General features: G+C 50.4%; 1 protein-coding gene across 4 annotated transcripts; it reads right to left on the minus strand.

The window, feature by feature from the left end:
- Nucleotides 1-1,946: 1,946 nt before the first annotated feature.
- LOC102447395 (uncharacterized) lies at nucleotides 1,947-10,046 on the minus strand. 4 transcript variants are annotated; one of them, XM_075913624.1, is made up of 5 exons: nucleotides 9,867-10,046; nucleotides 7,637-7,724; nucleotides 5,902-6,028; nucleotides 4,534-4,647; nucleotides 1,947-4,175 (listed from the first exon to the last, which is right to left on the minus strand). In XM_075913624.1, the coding sequence occupies exons 2-5, from the start codon at nucleotides 7,658-7,660 to the stop codon at nucleotides 2,926-2,928; spliced, it is 1,515 nt and encodes a 504-aa protein (XP_075769739.1). In that variant the 5' UTR covers nucleotides 7,661-7,724; nucleotides 9,867-10,046; the 3' UTR covers nucleotides 1,947-2,925. The 4 variants fall into 4 exon arrangements, with proteins under 4 accessions (XP_075769739.1, XP_075769738.1, XP_014424892.2 ...); XM_075913623.1 differs by having other exon boundaries at nucleotides 9,627-10,046; XM_014569406.3 differs by having other exon boundaries at nucleotides 1,947-4,172; nucleotides 7,637-10,046.
- Between the last annotated feature and the right edge of the window lie 7,186 nt (nucleotides 10,047-17,232).

The following is a 17,232-nucleotide window of genomic DNA, read 5'->3' on the forward strand; positions in this document are numbered from 1 at the left end:
GTATTTTGTTGTTCAGCTATACCAGACGAACACTGCTACATTTCTATTACTATGGAAGCACTTAGTTACTCACTACAGCCGGTCCCCAAGTTATGAATGGTCAATTTATGACCGTTCATACTTATGACCAGACCTCCCATTAAGTGGTCGTAAAGGCGGTCCCCACGTTAAAAATGCAATCCGCACTTACGAACAGCATGCTTGCATGTAAATGAATGGGGTCCGACTTACAAACACTTTGAGTTACGACATAGGCCATGTCTACACTGGTGCGATCTTGTGCCAGAGCTATGCAAATGAAGCTAAGCATGGAATATCACATTTGCATATATAATGAATTGCCATTTTTGTGGAAGAGGCTCTTGCGCAAGAAGGACCTGTCTACACTGCCCCTTCTTGAGCAAGAAAAACCCTCTTGCGCAATCCGCTACACTGATTATTTTCAGGAATAATGGCATTGCGCAAGAGGGTTTTTCTTGCGCAAGAAGGGGCCATGTAGACAGCTCCTTCTTGCACAAGAGCCTCTTCTGCAAAAATGGCCGCTCATTATATATGCAAATGAGGCCCAGCGATATTCCACACTTAGCATCATTTGCATAGCTCTGGTGCAACATCATGCCAGTATAGACATAGCCCAAGTGTTTGGTCTGTAACTTGTTCATAAGTACTTTCATCACCCCACTGACACATGTGCAAACCAGCATTCTGATTTGTAAAAACACAGCCATATGTACATGGGTGGCTAAGTACCAAGTTTGAACCCCTGGATTTCATATTTGATGTCTGCTTAAAGCTGCATGCCCTGGCTTCAAAAGTAGTTCTTAACCACAATAGAATGTGAACGCCTGTAGCTTTGCCTTTGGGGCAGGGAATTTGTTATAAAAAAAGGGAGGCAGGTGATTAAGAATTACAAAAGACTGGTCATTCATGTAATTAAGGGAGCCTTAGATCATCATGAAAACATTGCCATGTACTTAAAAGCTGGGAGAGGGGGAGGAATAGCAATGAGTGTTGTGCTACTGGGATTTGCATTTAGACCAGTACTGTTAAACATGTAAATATTCTTGAAAAGGGGGTAAATAGTGAGATGGCAAAATCTGCAGATACTACGAAATTACTCAAAATAGTTAAGTTCAAAGCTGACTGTAAAGAGTTACCAAGGGATCTCACAAAACTAGGTAACTGGGCAACACAACAGCAAATTGCACTTATTAATACTAAGTATTGCACATGGAAAAGTATAATCCCAACTATTCTCGCAAAAATGATGTGGGGGCAGGAGAAGCCCTTAGAGGGGTCACATGACCCACTTCTGGGGATGGGTGAACCGTTCCCAGAACTGCCCCTGTGACTGGTCAAATCAGCTCTTGGGGTGGTTTAATGAGGGAGAAAACCTTCCTGATTGGTAGAGGGTGGTGGGGAGAAGTTCTTAGAGGGGGAGAGGTGTCACATGACACTAATTCCAGTCACATGTCCCTCTTGACCCCAGATGTACTACCCCTGGGGGTTGGCCTTCAGGTTACAGATAGGCAGGGCCTAAGAGATCGGGGGCAGGGCCAATGTTTGATTGATGGTAGATCCCTTATACTACTTGTATTGTTGGATTGGACTCCATTGTATGACAAAATGTGTATTTCTACTACACAATCATTTCACACATGGGAAAAAGGATATAATTGTCCATACAAAAGGTATCAATCTATTTCCTAATACAAAGCTTCTATTAATACAAACATTTAATCATTCATCATATTTTCTTTATAACACAATCTATATTCTAATTACTCTTAAGAGCAACAGTGTGATCATGCTGAATTACAAGAATCCTTCTGATATCTTTCTGTTTTGACATCGTATACAATCACAAACACTTTGCCTGATACATCTTTATTAAGAGGATAGAAGACTGTTCTTCTGTGCTAGTCAGAGAAGAGTGGCCACCAGAGTTAGGATTGTTTAACATTTATTCTTACACTATCCATTAAGAACATTACATAAAACAATATATAACTCTGTGGTCTACACGAAGAACCGTGGTATGGACCCTTCTCCTACCCAGGAAATGGGGACTGCTTGAGGCTCCTTCCCAGAGAAGTGTAGGGCTCACTGTTGCTCCCCAGAGCAGCGCACCTGGCTGCTGCCATGTGCAACTCTGAGTCACCCTCTCAACCAGAGAAGGGTATGGGAGAACCACATAGGCTTCTGTGGGGATCTGCCCCCATGCAACCTGCCTGGGTCTGGGGCAGAGCCCTGCAACTCTGCATATATCTCCGGAGATCCCCAAAGTTTTGCTGCTGCAGACACACTTTTCTGTATATGCACAGAGCTCTAGCCGGTTACCTCCACAAACCATCCTCCTGGCCCCTTAGCATTTGATCTTGCAGATCCCAGCATCTCTGTCTGATTTGGGGAGGGGAGGATTTAGCAGCCTTTCAGCACCAACTGCTTCTAGGAAACAGCTCTAAGAAAGTGGGGGAGGTCAGCCAAGGGGTGATGGAAGAGGAGCAGTGGGGATGGGTGGCTAGATGGAAAGTAGGGCCTGGTCCAAATGTCTCTCTCAATGTCCATGGCAGGGGATCCCAGCTGGGATAGGGAAAGAGGGAACTTGAGGCAGGGATGGGGAGCATCTGGAAGAGTTTGTTTCTTCCTTCTTCCCCCTGTGGCCCATCAGGTCAGCAATCAGGGCTGCAGCCAGCAGGACAGTTGATTGGGGTTTGCTGAGACCAAGTAGAGCCCACAATTATTGACCCAACAATCACGGACGAGTTGATTGTTCGGTGCTGTGGTCTCCTCACCCCAGTACTGGACATCTGGATCCCAAGGAGCCAAATGTCACTCATCTGTGTGTGGGGTCAGCCAGGGCATGGAGAGAATTTCCCTCAGCTGTGGAGCGGTCTCTAGTGACCAGGCTTTTAGCCAGTTTCATTAGCTAGTATGTATAACACTTCTGAGAGTATTCTTTCCGGAAGGATTTGCTGATGGAGGATCTGTGTGGATTCTCTCATGTCTAGTAAGAGTTGAGGTTTGCCTGAAGCTCTTCCCACAATCAAGGCATTTATATGGTCTCTCTCCTGTGTGGGTTCTCTCATGGGCAGTAAGGACTGATCGCTCAGTGAAACCTTTCCCACATTCATTGCATTTATACGGTCGCTCTCCTGTGTGCAACCTCTGATGGATAATAAGGTGTGAACTCTGACTGAAACTTTTTCCACAGTCAAGGCATTTATATGGTCTCTCTCCTGTGTGGGTTCTCTCATGTCTAATAAGGACTGATCGCCTACTGAAACATTTCCCACACTCATGGCATTTATATGGTCTCTCTCCCGTGTGGGTTCTCTCATGGACAGTAAGGTCTGATCGCATAGTGAAACTTTTCCCACACTCATAACATTTATATGGTCTCTCTCCTGTGTGGATTCCCTCATGTCTAATGAGAGCTGATCGGCAAGTAAAACCTTTCCCACATTCATGGCATTTATATGGTCTCTCTCCCATGTGGATTCTCTCATGAACAGTAAGGACTGATCGTTTGGCAAAATCTTTCCCACATTCATGGCATTTATAGGGTCTCTCTCCTGTGTGCATTCTATGATGGATAATAAGGTGTGCACTCCGACTGAAACTTTTCCCACAGTTGAAGCACTTATATGGTTTCTCTCCTGAGTGGGTTTTTTGATGTCTACTAAGGTATGATAGCAAGGTGAAGCTTTTCCCACACTCAAAGCATTTATGGGATTTCTCTCCCATGTGGATAATCTCATGTTGAATATGGGATGACAGTTCAGTCAGACTTTTTCCACACACCAGGCACTTACTGAGTCTCTCTCCTGTGTGCCCTCTCTGGGGCAGAATAAGGCCTAACTTCTCACTGAATCTTTTCCCACAATCTGAGCATTCACAGGGTTTCTTTCCATTGTGATTTGTCTCCTGGCCTGGAGTTTCCTTGGTGTCCTTCGATCCTTCCCTGCATTCAATGGATTCCTCCGCTTTCCTGCTTGGATTGTTCTCCAGCTGCTTCTCTGCCCTGTGTCGTTTCCCCCAGGTTTTCCCCTGTTCTACATACGGGGAAAAATACCCTTCAACTCCTTCCAAAGAGATTCCTTGTAATTCATCGGTTCCAGGACCTTCCTGCAATCCATTATCTTCCTTGTTCTCTCTCATTGCCCTACCACCTGCTGGGAGAGGGAGAATACAGGCAGGAGTTACTGTCTGTGCTGAGGAGAAAGGACCAACAGGGGAATGGCAGAGACAGAAAGCATAGCATGGTAATAGTTGGGGAGACGGAGACATTGGTTTCAGCCTCCATCCCCCACCCAAACACTCCCAGGAAAGGAAACGCAGGAAGGAAACCTGTGACAGCTAACAGGATGGCTAGGGAATTGTGACAGATATTTGCCAGGATGATACCTGCAGCCCTATCTGGGGAACATGGGGCGGAAGTGAGGGCTCTCACTCACTGTTCATTTTTGGGAGTCTAAGCATTTCCCCCACACTTGTTGGAAGGTTTCTTTGTCAGTTTCCCTGACTCCTCACCTGTGCGGGTACCTCTCTGAATCTCCATTTCTTTGGAGGGCTGGAGATCTGGGACCCACGGCTCTTCCTCTCGTTCCAGCCGGGCAATCAGGTCAGGTTTGGGAATGGAGAATCCTGCACAGGGGTGAAATCAGGCAAGGTGAAGATGCATGAAGTCTAGGCAGAGTATGTGTCACAAGGAACATTCCCTGAGCTCAAACTGATCCTGTATAGGACTATGGTAACTAGATATCTTGAGAGCGGCAGAATTCTGGGGTGGAACGAGGTGTGGGACGTGATGAAGTCAGGATTGTATTTGCTCTGTTCACTTTATGCTGAATGTGATTTCTACTGTCCTTTAGTGATCCTGGGTGTGTGCCTCAGTTTCCCTGGGCACTGCACCACTATCTAGATGAAGATGGGAATTTGGGGATGACTCACTGAGGGAGGATGCGCAGACTAGCACATTGCCATGAGCCTGGGCCATTGTAAATCTGAGCCTGGGAGGGGTGTGTGACCCGGTGACACCTTTTGCCTGGGAAGCTAGGCAAAGGCTTGAGATGGGACTGGCTATAGCCAGGGATGAACTGTGGAGGGTCGAAGTAAGTCTTGCGGGTTTGGGGGCTGAGATGGGGGCCCTTGGCCCCCTTCTTCCCAAGATGGATTATGCTGATTGCTCCTGGTTTCTGTGCTAGCAAGTTTGTTCTATGCAGCATCCCTGTGAACTCATAAACCTTCTGTTCTATCTGCCGGCTGAAAGTCATGTCTGGCTGCAGATGGGGGTGCAGGGCCCGGTGATTCCCCACCCCTTGGTGACAAAGGTTATCATGCCCTCACTAGGGGTTTTAATGATCTGTGGGATCTGGGGGACTTGCCAACACACACACACAGCGCTCTGAGGTTATACTCCTCTCTATTTCCAAGCCTGTGTAACCCAGAAAAGCGACGAGGAGTCCTGTGGCACCTTATAGACTAACTGAAGTGTAGGAGCATGCATCTGACGAAGTGGGTCTTTGCCCACGAAAGCTTATGTTCCTACACTTCAGTTAGTCTATAAGGTGCCACAGGACTCCTCGTTGCTTTTGCAGATTCAGACTAACACGGCTACCCCTCTGATATGTGTAACCTAGAACCCTCCCCACAGATGGAGTTAGTCTCAAGAAGGCAGGTGAGTAAGATAAATAATATAGGCAGGACAGTACCCTGCTTCTGGCCCCTGAAAGCTGGAGAGATGGGGGTGAATTAGCATGTCCCTTAGGTGTCTGACTCCCCTGTTCCCCAGAAGGGGGCATGGTGATTAAAGTATCTCTCGCACGGGGGCTGTAGATTGTGTGATTCACTCCCCTCTAATCTAAGTGACGATGGCGTTGAGGGGACAGGAATCTTTACCCAGTGAGACCACAGTCTCGTAGTTCTCCTGCATGACGTCCCTGTAGAGGGCTCTCTGAGCGGGGCCCAGCAGCGCCCCCTGCCCTGCGGTGAAATACACAGCCACCTCCTCGAAGGTCACCGGCATCTGAAACAATAGGGGCCCCCACTTAGCGTCTGCCGCCCCAGCCACAACTTCAGTACTCACAATGGAGGAGGCCCAGGGAGCAGAATTACTTCCTCCCCTCCCCACGCTCAGAGAGGCCAGGAGGCTTCAAGGAAGAGAGAGAGGGGAGAGCTTCTTGTGCCGCCCAGCAGATGGAGCAGGGCAAGATCTTCTAATTCACCACACAACTGCTAGCCACAGGCTGAGGTGGGAGCAGAGCTCTGCAGAGGCAACAGGGACAGGAATCCCAGCAGCTTCCTATTTCATGTAGCCAGTGGCTAGTGAGCTCTGTTCCCAGCATGAGAAAACTATAGGAATGGCCAGGCTGGGTCAGATGAAAGGTCCATCTATCTCAGTATTCTGCCTTCCAACAGCAGCCAATGCAGGTGCCCCAGAGGGAATGAAGAGAACAGGGAATCACCAAGTTCTCCACCCCCTATCACTCATTTTCAGCTTCTGGCAAACAAAGGCTTAGGACACCCAGGGCTGGCTCTAGGCACCAGCAAAGCAAGCACGTGCTTGGGATGGCACATTTCCAGGGGCGGCATTCTGGCCATACTTGCGTGTACTTGTGTGTACTGTGCCACCCCCATTCTGCCCCCCATCCACAGTCACCTGCCAGCAGCAGCCCTTTCCATGTGCCCTCCCCATGCAGGGGGGTCCCAGCACCCAGGCAGGTGCCCCATAGCCCCGCCCCTCCACGGGCAACGCTGCCCGAGTCTTTTTCCTGCAGGGCTGGGACCTGCACGTGCTCTGCTGCACGCGCTGATTGACCAGCCAGCACCACATCACAGACCCAGCAGGGCCCTGTGGGGGAAATAGGAGAGGCAGGGGTGCGGGGCCCTGCAGGGGGTCATGGTGCGTGGGCATCCATCCGTAAGAGGTGGCCAGGGAGCCCCAGCCCCTCCGCCCCTCCCCACCTGGTCACCATGCTTGGCCGCGCAGGGCAGCAGCATCTCCCCGGCTCCCAAAGGGGAAACTGAGGCAGCAGGGAAGCAACTTGCTCCAGGCCGGCCGTGGCAGGGCCGGGGACAGAACCCAGGCGTCTGGGCTCCAGCCTGGCACTCGGTCATTTGGGGCCGGTCCTGGTCTCAGGCGAGCTCTTATCCCCATGCCGGGCTGTGCTGGGCCAGATCCTGTGGTCCGGGTCAAGTGCGTTGAGTAGAACGCCCCCTCCCTCTGTGCCAGGATGCCTAAGCCATGGCCGGAGCTGGCCCTGCTCCAGGTCGCGACCAACAAAAAGGGGGGGGGGGGGGAAAGGGTGGCCAAAATTTTTTTTGCTTGGGGCCACAAAAAACCTAGAGCCTGCCCTGGGGACACCCTCCCTGCCCATCCTGGCTAGAAGCCCTTGATGGACCAGTGGAGAACTCTGGTCAGTTTTTCCACCTCTATCTGGGAGAGGGGGGGGGGGGGGGAGTTCCCTCTTTCAAAAATGGGAGAATGTTCACGCCCCTCCCAACGGGCCTGTTCAGACAATCACCTCAATTGTCTAGGCTGAGCAAGTCCCAGCAGGTTTATCCCACCCTTTATATTTCCTGCCCCTCCCCCTCCACAATAACACCCCCTGCAGCTCCCCACAAAATCCCCTACCTGAGCAGGCTCCACCACAGCCATTTCCCTGCCCTGCCTCCTGCAAGATGGGATGATCTGGAGCAAAGTGGGTACGTGAGTCTTCAGCCTGTCAGGGTGAGAGGGGTGATTGGGGAGGTCTCCAAAGAGGGTTTGGTCCATTTCACACCCCAGTTCCCCCAGACTCTCTCCCTACAGACAGACGCACTAGGCTTTGCCATTCTAGGAAACCCTCAATTGTGTGGTTACAACACAGGCCTGGCCCCTCCTCCAGGGCTGAGCCCACCAGGCACTTTTACACTCTCCCCAGGACAGAGTCTCTGAGACAAACATCAGGAAAATGCAGAAGTGCCAAACGTGCCACTCGGGGGGATTCTCCCACATTGTCCCTGAGGGCACCAACCCCGCCCCAACCCCCGCCATCACATGGGGACTGGACGGCGCAAGAACTGGCTTTTCCTTCCCTGCTCCTTGCTCCCAGGACAGTCAGTCTGCTCAGGGTGAGGCAGTGAATTGGTCTAGGCAGGTTTGGGAGCTGGAAACCTCATTCCCTACTTCTTGCTGCCCCTTCTGATCTCCGCATTTTGCCCTCCTGTCTCCTGCTTTCTCCCCTCTGCTGGGAGCACTGGTGCCTGCCCAGTGCCCATGGGCATTTGGTCTCCAGTGGGAGCCTGGCTGTGTCACTGAGGGCAGTAACTCTGAGACCGGCAGATACACGTGGACCCCCTCCGCTCTGGCACAAACTCAGCTGGTTTGGCTGAGTAACTTTCCTGTCTCTCCCAAGCTTTGTCCCCCAATTCTCTACCCATCACCTGGAGTGGATACCAGCAGAGCCTGGGGCTGCCCCAACGGACAAGTAACAGGCACCGGGGAACATTCCCCGGGCATAGAGGGGCTTCAGTAAATGTCTCTCCCTGCTACAGACCCACTGCACAGTTGGGTTCCCAGATCACGATGTCGGTGACAGCAGCATCTGATCCAGGAAACTCAATCAGATCTAGGGCTCTGTATCCTGAGCACAGGCAGACATCAGCCTCTTCTGCCTTTGCAGTAACCAGAGACTCTCTCCCCAGGGACAGCTCTGCAGATAACTGAACCAGACCCAGAGAACCAGGATTTTTAACTGACCAGGAACCAGACTTGGAAAAAAAACTATGGTTCTTTTCAGTCCCTCTGCCCTGGGACAATCTGCTTCTCTAGGACAAGAGGGTTTCAGCAAGTTTTAAGTTCAGTGTTTGATAAAACAGAAACAAACCTGCTCTGATCTCACTCTTACTGCAAAAAAGGCACCAAAGAACACACAGGCCTGTGAGTGCTATCAGTACAGCCTGCCCCAGCAGAAGGGAGAAGTAGCGATGTTAAATATCGGTTAATTGAATAGTCAGATAACCTCATGAATTCTTATCAGTCAAGTATTCTGTAGTCTACGGGGTTGGGGCCAGCAGCAGCATGGGGTGCCAGCTGGGAGCTAGTCTGTGAAGGGAGCCAGTTTAAAAGCCAGCTCCTCTTGCAGACCAACTGCTTGTTGCCCTGTGCTGCTGCCTCTGAAAAAGAAGGAGCAATGCAGGGTGGCAGCAGCCTAACTGCAGGGCGACATGGTCTGAGCACCAGACCCAGCACAAATCAGAACTGAGCTGGCTGCCTGCCTGCCCAGATCCTAATACACTATAAATGCAGCGCCACAGTGGGGGCATAAGGTCCTGCACCTGCCAGAACTGAGCTAAGCTGCTGGCCAGCCTGTTAAATAATGAACTGATGGGCCCGGGGTTCGTAGCATTAACCTATAAGCTTTTGCTCATCAGTTAAGAGACCACACTGGTACATCCCTAGGGAGAAACCCCCAGGCACAGAGAGGGAGACGGGGCAGAGCAGCAGATGGTCCCCTGATCCCAGAAGCTAACAACAGGTCAAGCCTCCAGCCTCCCACGCCTCATGGCCCCCACTGCCCCTGGTGCCCACAGCCCCCCCCCGCACGTGGCTGCCCTCTGCAAGCCTTGGGGGCGGGGCTCACCTCCCCGCGGACGGGCGGGAGGCTGCCTGGGGGCGGGGCTGGGTCTCTGCGCGTGGAGAGTCTCCGAGGCGCAGCGGGAAGGGCCACGCGCCGGGAGCCTGGTTTGCTCAGAGACCGCAGGGCGGGGGCGTGGCCAGCAGCTCCCGGTCTGAGCTAAGCCCTGGCTCAGCCAGGGACCGGAGTCACTGACGCGCTGCGCATGCGCGACCTGACCACTTCCCCATTCCGCATCGCACCGACCGGGCTTTCAGTGCGTCCCGCCGCCGCCAGCCACTCGCGGCCCGTCCACCCCGCTGCGATTGGCCCCTGGGCGGAGCCCGCAGCAGCGTCCGACTCTGCGCGCGAGGCAACGGAGCCCGCCGCGGTCACTGCGCACCCTCCGGGGCGATTTCTGAGGGAGCCGTTACTCGCCGCGCTGCTGCTTCCGCTTCCGGTCGGGGGGGGGGGCAGAGCGGAGCAGCAGAGCGGGTTGAGGGGGGTTGGCGCGTTGAGGGGCAGGACCTGTGACGTGTCGGGTCTGGGGACTGCAGGGGGCAGATCAGTCGCTGGAGCAGCGGGGGAGGGGGGGGCTTTGCCCTGGGACCCAAATCTCCGGCTGCGAGCGGGGCGGCTCCCTGGCGGGGGGGGGGGGGTGCTGACGCCAGCCACGGTCAAGCTGCGGGGGGCTGGAGCTGGCGGAGTCTCCTCGATCCACTAGCGAGATTGAGGCGCAGGCTTGTGGCTGTGGGGGGGGGGGGGAGTTTGGGTTGGGTCTGTGTATCCCGTGTCCATATTTTCTGAACCAGAATGGCTCCCCCAGCTCCCGCTTCTCCCCTGGCCTTGCTGCCTCCCATGGGGGGCAGGCCGTTACCTAGGGATGTGAGTGACTACAGCCGCTCTCCGAGTTACGAACAACTTACAGACCAACGCTTGGTCCATAACTCGAAGTGTTCATAACTCAGAGCCCATAGTGTTGCATGGCGACTGCACTATTCGTAAGCGTGGATCGCCATTCCTACCTCGGATCTGCATTTACGATCGCTTTGGTCCTAAGTGCAGATGGTTGTAAGTGGAGGTGGTCATAACTCGGGGAGTGGCTGTAGTTGACTGTCCGAAAAAGCAAATGCTTGTTGCACAGTGGACACACTAGTTGACTGGTCACTCCCTTCCCCCTTGCTGCCTGTATCAGAAAGAGGAGGGAAAAGGGGGGGGTGGTGTATTTCAGCCTGGAGCCTGACCCTGGCCTACACACAGCACTGCTGCTTTGAAACACTGCCTACAGCCCAGGGCCAGCTGGAAACTCCCCCGCTGGCCCTGGGCTCCATGTGGCATTGCCACTTTGAAATGCTGCAGGGAGCACAGGGCCAGCAGGGACTTGAGTACCTCACTGGCCCTGTGCTCCCCAGAGCCCTTTCACCTTTGAAAAGTAGTAACAGCCCTGAGGCTGTTGCTACACTTCAGAGGCGGAGGTACCCTTATCGAATAATCATGCATCAACTATTTGATTAGCCAGTTAATGTAAATGTAGCATCCCTACCCTACTCTACACACACATCAATGGAAAATACTTCAGTAGATGATATGTGAGAATGACAGAGATGCAAGATAAGAATAATGCTGCCTGAGAACTTATTTGTTCAGTTTAAGGCTAGAGACTTTATATCTTTTGAGAGGTGATGCTGACAATCTGACAATAAAGCTTTAACTTTTGGAATCCTAGTGTCTGCTGACATTCATTGTAGTTTCATGCTAGTGACCTATTCCCTTGCAACTGTGAAAAGTCAGATTGGTAACAAGTGCACAGAAATGCTCAAACCCACATTTTTGTGCCCTTGTGAAAAGTTAACTCAAGAATTAGTGAAAAAAATGTCTCAGTCAAGCAGTGCTGCTACTTATACCTGTATACATCAATGAATCTTGCCAGGCCTGGCTGTCCCTAAGTAGCCACAGACTCTGCCCCTTCACTGCCTCCCAACAGAGAGACATGCCCCTGTAAAGGGGCCCCAATGGGCACATGGGTCCAGTGCCCTACAGGATGGAATGTTCCTGGCGGCTGCTCTTAGCTCCGTGTGCAGTCTGGGCCAGGCCCTGGAGAGACATGCGCTGCTGCTGCAGGCTGGTGCTTCCCAGGCAGTCTGGTAGCCTGACCCAGCTGCTTCCTGCCTGGTCCTGCCTCAGAGTGGCTTGGGGCTACCCAGAGGCAGAGCTTCTGCTTTGCCTTTCACTTTGGTATGTGGGTGGGTTTGTCAGTTTCCCTCCACAGTGCGTGATTGGCTCCTGGGTGTGCCAGATGCTCCAAAAAGTTGGGAAAGCCCTTTGCTGCCCTAAGGCTGCTGCTGGTCTCTCTCCTGCTCTGCTCCTATGTGGCTGTGGAGCCGGGCTCAGGTCTGAGATGGCCTTATTTGTGTGGTGACAGCTGCTGGGTGCGTAGCTGTACCTGGTTCATGGCAGGGGCGGTGAATTTTTAGGAAGGGTGAGTGCAGGGTGATCGGCCTCGAGGGGGAGCAGTAAGTGCAGCATCGCATCATCCATGCAGTCCAGTCTGTGTGAGTGAGCTGCCTTGGGGCTGGAGAAGATGTGGTTACAAACTGTTATGGATTAGATGAAAAGCAGTAACAATCTGTTATTGCCTTACAGACCCCTGGCATATGGGCCTTGCACAACACCCAGCAAGGGACAATCCCTGCCCTAAGCAGGTAACAGTCTAGTTAGATGGGAAGGGAAAGTAGGGTAGCAAGTTGCTCTTAATCACCAAGCATGTTTGTGATAGAGTTTTGCATAAAATCCCAGTCTCTCCAGTCTCAGTCCAAGGCTCTAACTTCTAGGCTCCATTCCCCCCTTCCCCACAGCATCTCTGAACAGAGATGAAATGTGGGCCTTAGGAGGGAAAAACATCTTTATAAAGCCCCAGGCCCAGCAAAAAAGGAGATTTCCCACTGGGATGCTGAACTCCTAACCTGGTCCATGAGAATTTAAACTCAGATGCTGTAACCAGCACTAGAGGAGGTCGCTGGGCTGGATGTTGTGTGGGGCCCCAAGCGACCTGGATCCACCCACAATAGGGCTCCAGGCAGGGCCAGCCCACAACATTTTGGCACCTAAGGTGGGGAGCTCAAATGATGCCCGCATACCCCTTGCTTGGGCCAAAACTTTGAAAGGTCTCAGTTCTGCCTTCTTCATGATTTTTGTGCGTTCCTTCCTCCAGCACAGCACTCCACCATCTCTGTGCATCTAGAGCAGAGAGAATACATATGCACCAGCAGCAGACACAATTTTCTACACTCTGGGTCCTATTGGCGCCCCCCACAAAGTCTGGCACCTGAGACAGCCGCCTCAGTTGGCCTCATGGCAAGACCAGCCCTGGTTCTAGGCAGCACAGGCCCATGCCAGATGCCACTGGGATTTGACTGGGTTGTAGCAAGAGTTCAAACTGATTAACTGATGAGCTAATGCATATTGGTTCCAGTTACTGGTTAAACTCCCCCATATCCCTGGCAGTGCCCACTTGCCTCTGACAGCTAATGTCAGTCTGCAGCTGCTGGGAGTCCCCACTTGCTGGCAGTCCTTGTGGCCATCCTTGGCAGACCCCATGAGAGAGCCCCAACCCCAGGACAGCCCACATCTGCTACCAGCCCTGTCCATTGGCAGGTTAAAAAGTACTGTAATTGATTAAATTGTAATCCATTATGTGAGGAGTATTTTTAACCTTTTTTACCTCCCTAATCCGAACCTGCATCATTCTTTACGAAGGTGCCACCACCGATCCATCCCCCACCCTCACAGGCATCCTGCTGCATCCACAGTCTCCTCCTGTCCCTTTTTCAATGGACAAAGCCATGTCCAGGGCTGAGTCCCTGCCATATAGGAACAGAGCTCTAAAAAACTGGGATAGTGCAGCTTAAAGACACACAAATGGGCTCCCAATATCTCATGGGGTTGACCCCAGTGTTTATTTCTGTTTCTTCAGGAAAAATTGGAGGCCCATTTGAAGACACTGAGGCTGTGTCTACACTGCATCCCTTTTCCAGAAAAGGGATGCAGATGAGACAAGTCGGAATTGCAAATGCAGCGGGGATTTAAATTTTCCCCACTACATTTGCATGAACATGGCTGCCGCTTTTTTCCAACTCGGGGCTTTGCTGGAAAAAAGCGCCAGTCTAGATGTGGATCTTTCGGAAAATAAAGTCTTTTCCAAAAGGTCCCTTATTCCTCTTAAAATCCCTGCTGCATTTGCAATTCCGTCTTGTCTCATCTGCATCCCTTTTCTGGAAAAGGGGTGCAGTGTAGATACAGCCTGAGAGAAGAGAGAGAAAAGCTGCTGGAAAGGAAAGCGATGGGAGAGGGGAAAAGCCAGGAGTGTCTGATAGGTGTCTAGTGATAGAAATGTAGCCGTGTTAGTCTGGTGTAGCTGAAACAAAATACAGGACTATGTAGCACTTTAAAGACTAACAAGATGGTTTATTAGATGATGAGCTTTCGTGGGCCAGACCCACTTCCTCAGATCAAATAGTGGAAGAAAAACATTGGACAAACGTCTCAGACACTTCGCCAAAGAATCAATGTCCACAAAACAGACATTAGACAGGATCACAAAGAAAAAACAGTTGCTTGCCATTTCAACCAGAAAGGACAGTGTCTCAATGACCTATTCACCTGCATCCTACTTCAGAAGACATTCAAATCTGCACTTGAAAAAGAATCCTCTGAACTGGCATTCATGCTAAAATTCGACACTCTCCGCAGGGGGCTGAACAAAGACTCCAGCTATCTTACCCATTACAAAGATAGCTTCCCCAATTATCACCTCTAATACTATTAACTCACAGACATTTCCCCTTCCCCACCTCTAATATCATTAACTCGCAGGCATTCACCTTCCTTTCTCCCCCCCCCCCCCCCCGCATCCCCCTTCTGTTCTGAAATGTGATTTGTCCTTTTCATATGTGTTCATTTTTTTAATTGTATCCTTTGGTATATATGGCTGTGACTATTTTCTTCCACTATTTGATCTGAGGAAGTGGGTCTGGCCCACGAAAGCTCATCATCTAATAAACCATCTTGTTAGTCTTTAAAGTGCTACATAGTCCTGTATTTTGTGGTAGGTGTCTGTGATTATGAACTGGCAGGGACTGGCAGTGGGAGGGCTGTGTTAGGAGGCAGACTCTTGTGTGACCTTGGCAAGTTTGGGCTTGTTTGTTTTTCTCCTGGATCATGGGTTGCTGGGTTAGATCCATTTGTGGACAGGCCCTGAGCTTCCATGTCAGTGGATGAGTTAATGTCCAGCACCTGTAACTTTCACAGAAATTTTCCCCAAAGGAGCTGAATGTCCCTCGGAAAGGCTGTCTGCTGTGTCTGGTCACTTTGTGCATTAACATCTTCATTTCTTTTCCCTCCCTGGGTATCTCTGTCAGGGTGTGACCTGAGTGTGTGTCTAAGGTCTGATACAATTGAAACACAGAATTCAGAGTGGGGACATTGTTATAAATATGAGAGCCTGGAATCTCACCTTCTTACCTTTCCCCCACCAGACACTCTGCCCTGGGCAGTGGAAAGAGCAAGAGGAAAATCCCTGGGAGCTTTCAGACAGGGTGACTTTGCAGGTGGAGACTGTCTTTAAATGATAAGAAAATTCCTGTGAAAACATCTTCATGGGATTGTAACTAAAGTTACCAATCAAACCCACAGCGACCATGGTGCGCACAGCCCTAAATCTAACCCAGTGATCAGTGAGGAGACTGAGAGGCATTGGATTTGGGGACCTTTGGACCACTTTGAGAAGCACTAGTCTATGGGATATGATGCCTAAGGTTAGGGATGTAATAGTGTATTTGATTAACCACTAAGCAAAAGCTTATAGGTTAATGCTATAGACTACATGCATTTTACCCTCCACCCCTTGCCAGTACATTTTTTAGAAAGCTGGTCCGCAGCCCAGCTCGGTCCCAGCTTGCATTGGGTCCTGAACCTACCCCTGCTGCAGCTCTGCATTTAAAGTGTAATAGGAGCCATGTGCGCAGGCAGTTGGCTCAGTTGCAGCTTGTGCTGGGTTTGGGAGCTCAGACCTTTACTCTCCCAGACAGGGGCTGCCCCGGGACTATAGAATAGTTGATTAACCGATTGCAATTCATAAGGTTAATCGACAATTCAATTAACCAATATTTAACGTTCCTACTAAAGGTGTGAAGTTAAAGCACACAACGTACATCACCTTCATGCCCTCTATTGAGGCAGACGCACTGCTGGCCATTTTCAGCAGGGTGGAGTTTCCCCAGGAGGTCCTCACGGACCAGGGATCCAACTTTTTATAAATACATTAGAAGCAAGAGGAAGACCAAGGACAGGGTAGGGCCACTGGTCAGTGAGGAGGGAGAAACAGTAACAGGAAACTTGGAAATGGCAGAGATGCTTAATGACTTCTTTGTTTCGGTCTTCACCGAGAAGTCTGAAGGAATGCCTAACATAGTGAATGCTAGTGGGAAGGAGGGAGGTTTAGAAGATAAAATAAAAAAAGAACAAGTTAAAAATCACCTAGAGAAGTTAGATGCCTGCAGGTCACCAGGGCCTGATGAAATGCATGCTAGAATACTCAAGGAGCTGATAGAGGAGGTATCTTGAGCCTTTAGCTATCATCTTTAGAAAATCATGGGAGACAGGAGAGATTCAAGAAGACTGGAAAAGGGCAAATATAGTGCCCATTTATAAAAAGGGTAATAACAACCCAGGAAACTACAGACCAGTTAGTTTAACTTCTATGCCAGGGAAGATAATGGAGCACGTAATTAAGGAAATCATCTGTAAACACTTGAAAGGTGGCAAGGTGATAGGAAACAGCCAGCATGGATTTGTAAAGAATAAATCATGTCAAACCAATCTGATAGCTTTCTTTAATAGGAGAATGAGTCTTGTGGATAAGGGAGAAGCAGTGGATGTGGTATACCTAGACTTTAGTAAAGCATTTGATATAGTCTTGCATACTATATCTTATCAATAAACTAGGCAAATACAACTTAGATGGGACTACTATAAGGTGGGTGCATAACTGGCTGGATAAGAGAGTAGTTATTAATGGTTCACAATCCTGGTATAACAAGTGGAGTTCTGCAGGGGTCTGTTTTGGGACCGGCTCTGTTCAATATCTTCATCAACAATTTAGATATTGGCATAGAAAGTACGCTTATTAAGTTTGCAGATGATACCAAGCTGGGAGCGACTGCTCTGTAGGATAGGGTCATAATTCAAAATGATCTGGACAAATTGGAGAAATGGTTTGAGATAAACAGGATGAAGTTTAATAAAGACAAATGTAAAGTGCTCCACTTAGGAAGAAACAATCAGTTTCACACATACAGAATGGGAAGCGACTATCTAGGAAGGAGTATGGCAGATAGGGATCTAGGGGTTATAGTGGACCACAAGCTGAATATGAGTCAGCAGTGTGATGCTTTTGCAAAAAAAGCAAACATGATTCTGGGATGCATTAACAGGTGTTTTGTGAGCAAGATACGAGAAGTCATTCTTCCGCTCTACTCTGTGCTGGTTAGGCCTCAGTTGGAGTATTGTGTCCAGTTCAGGGCATCGCATTTCAAGAAAGATGTAGAGAAATTGGAAAGGGTCCAGAGAAGAGCAA

This window comes from Pelodiscus sinensis, chromosome 32, assembly GCF_049634645.1.
Source record: "Pelodiscus sinensis isolate JC-2024 chromosome 32, ASM4963464v1, whole genome shotgun sequence".
Classification (NCBI taxonomy): Eukaryota; Metazoa; Chordata; order Testudines; family Trionychidae; genus Pelodiscus; species Pelodiscus sinensis.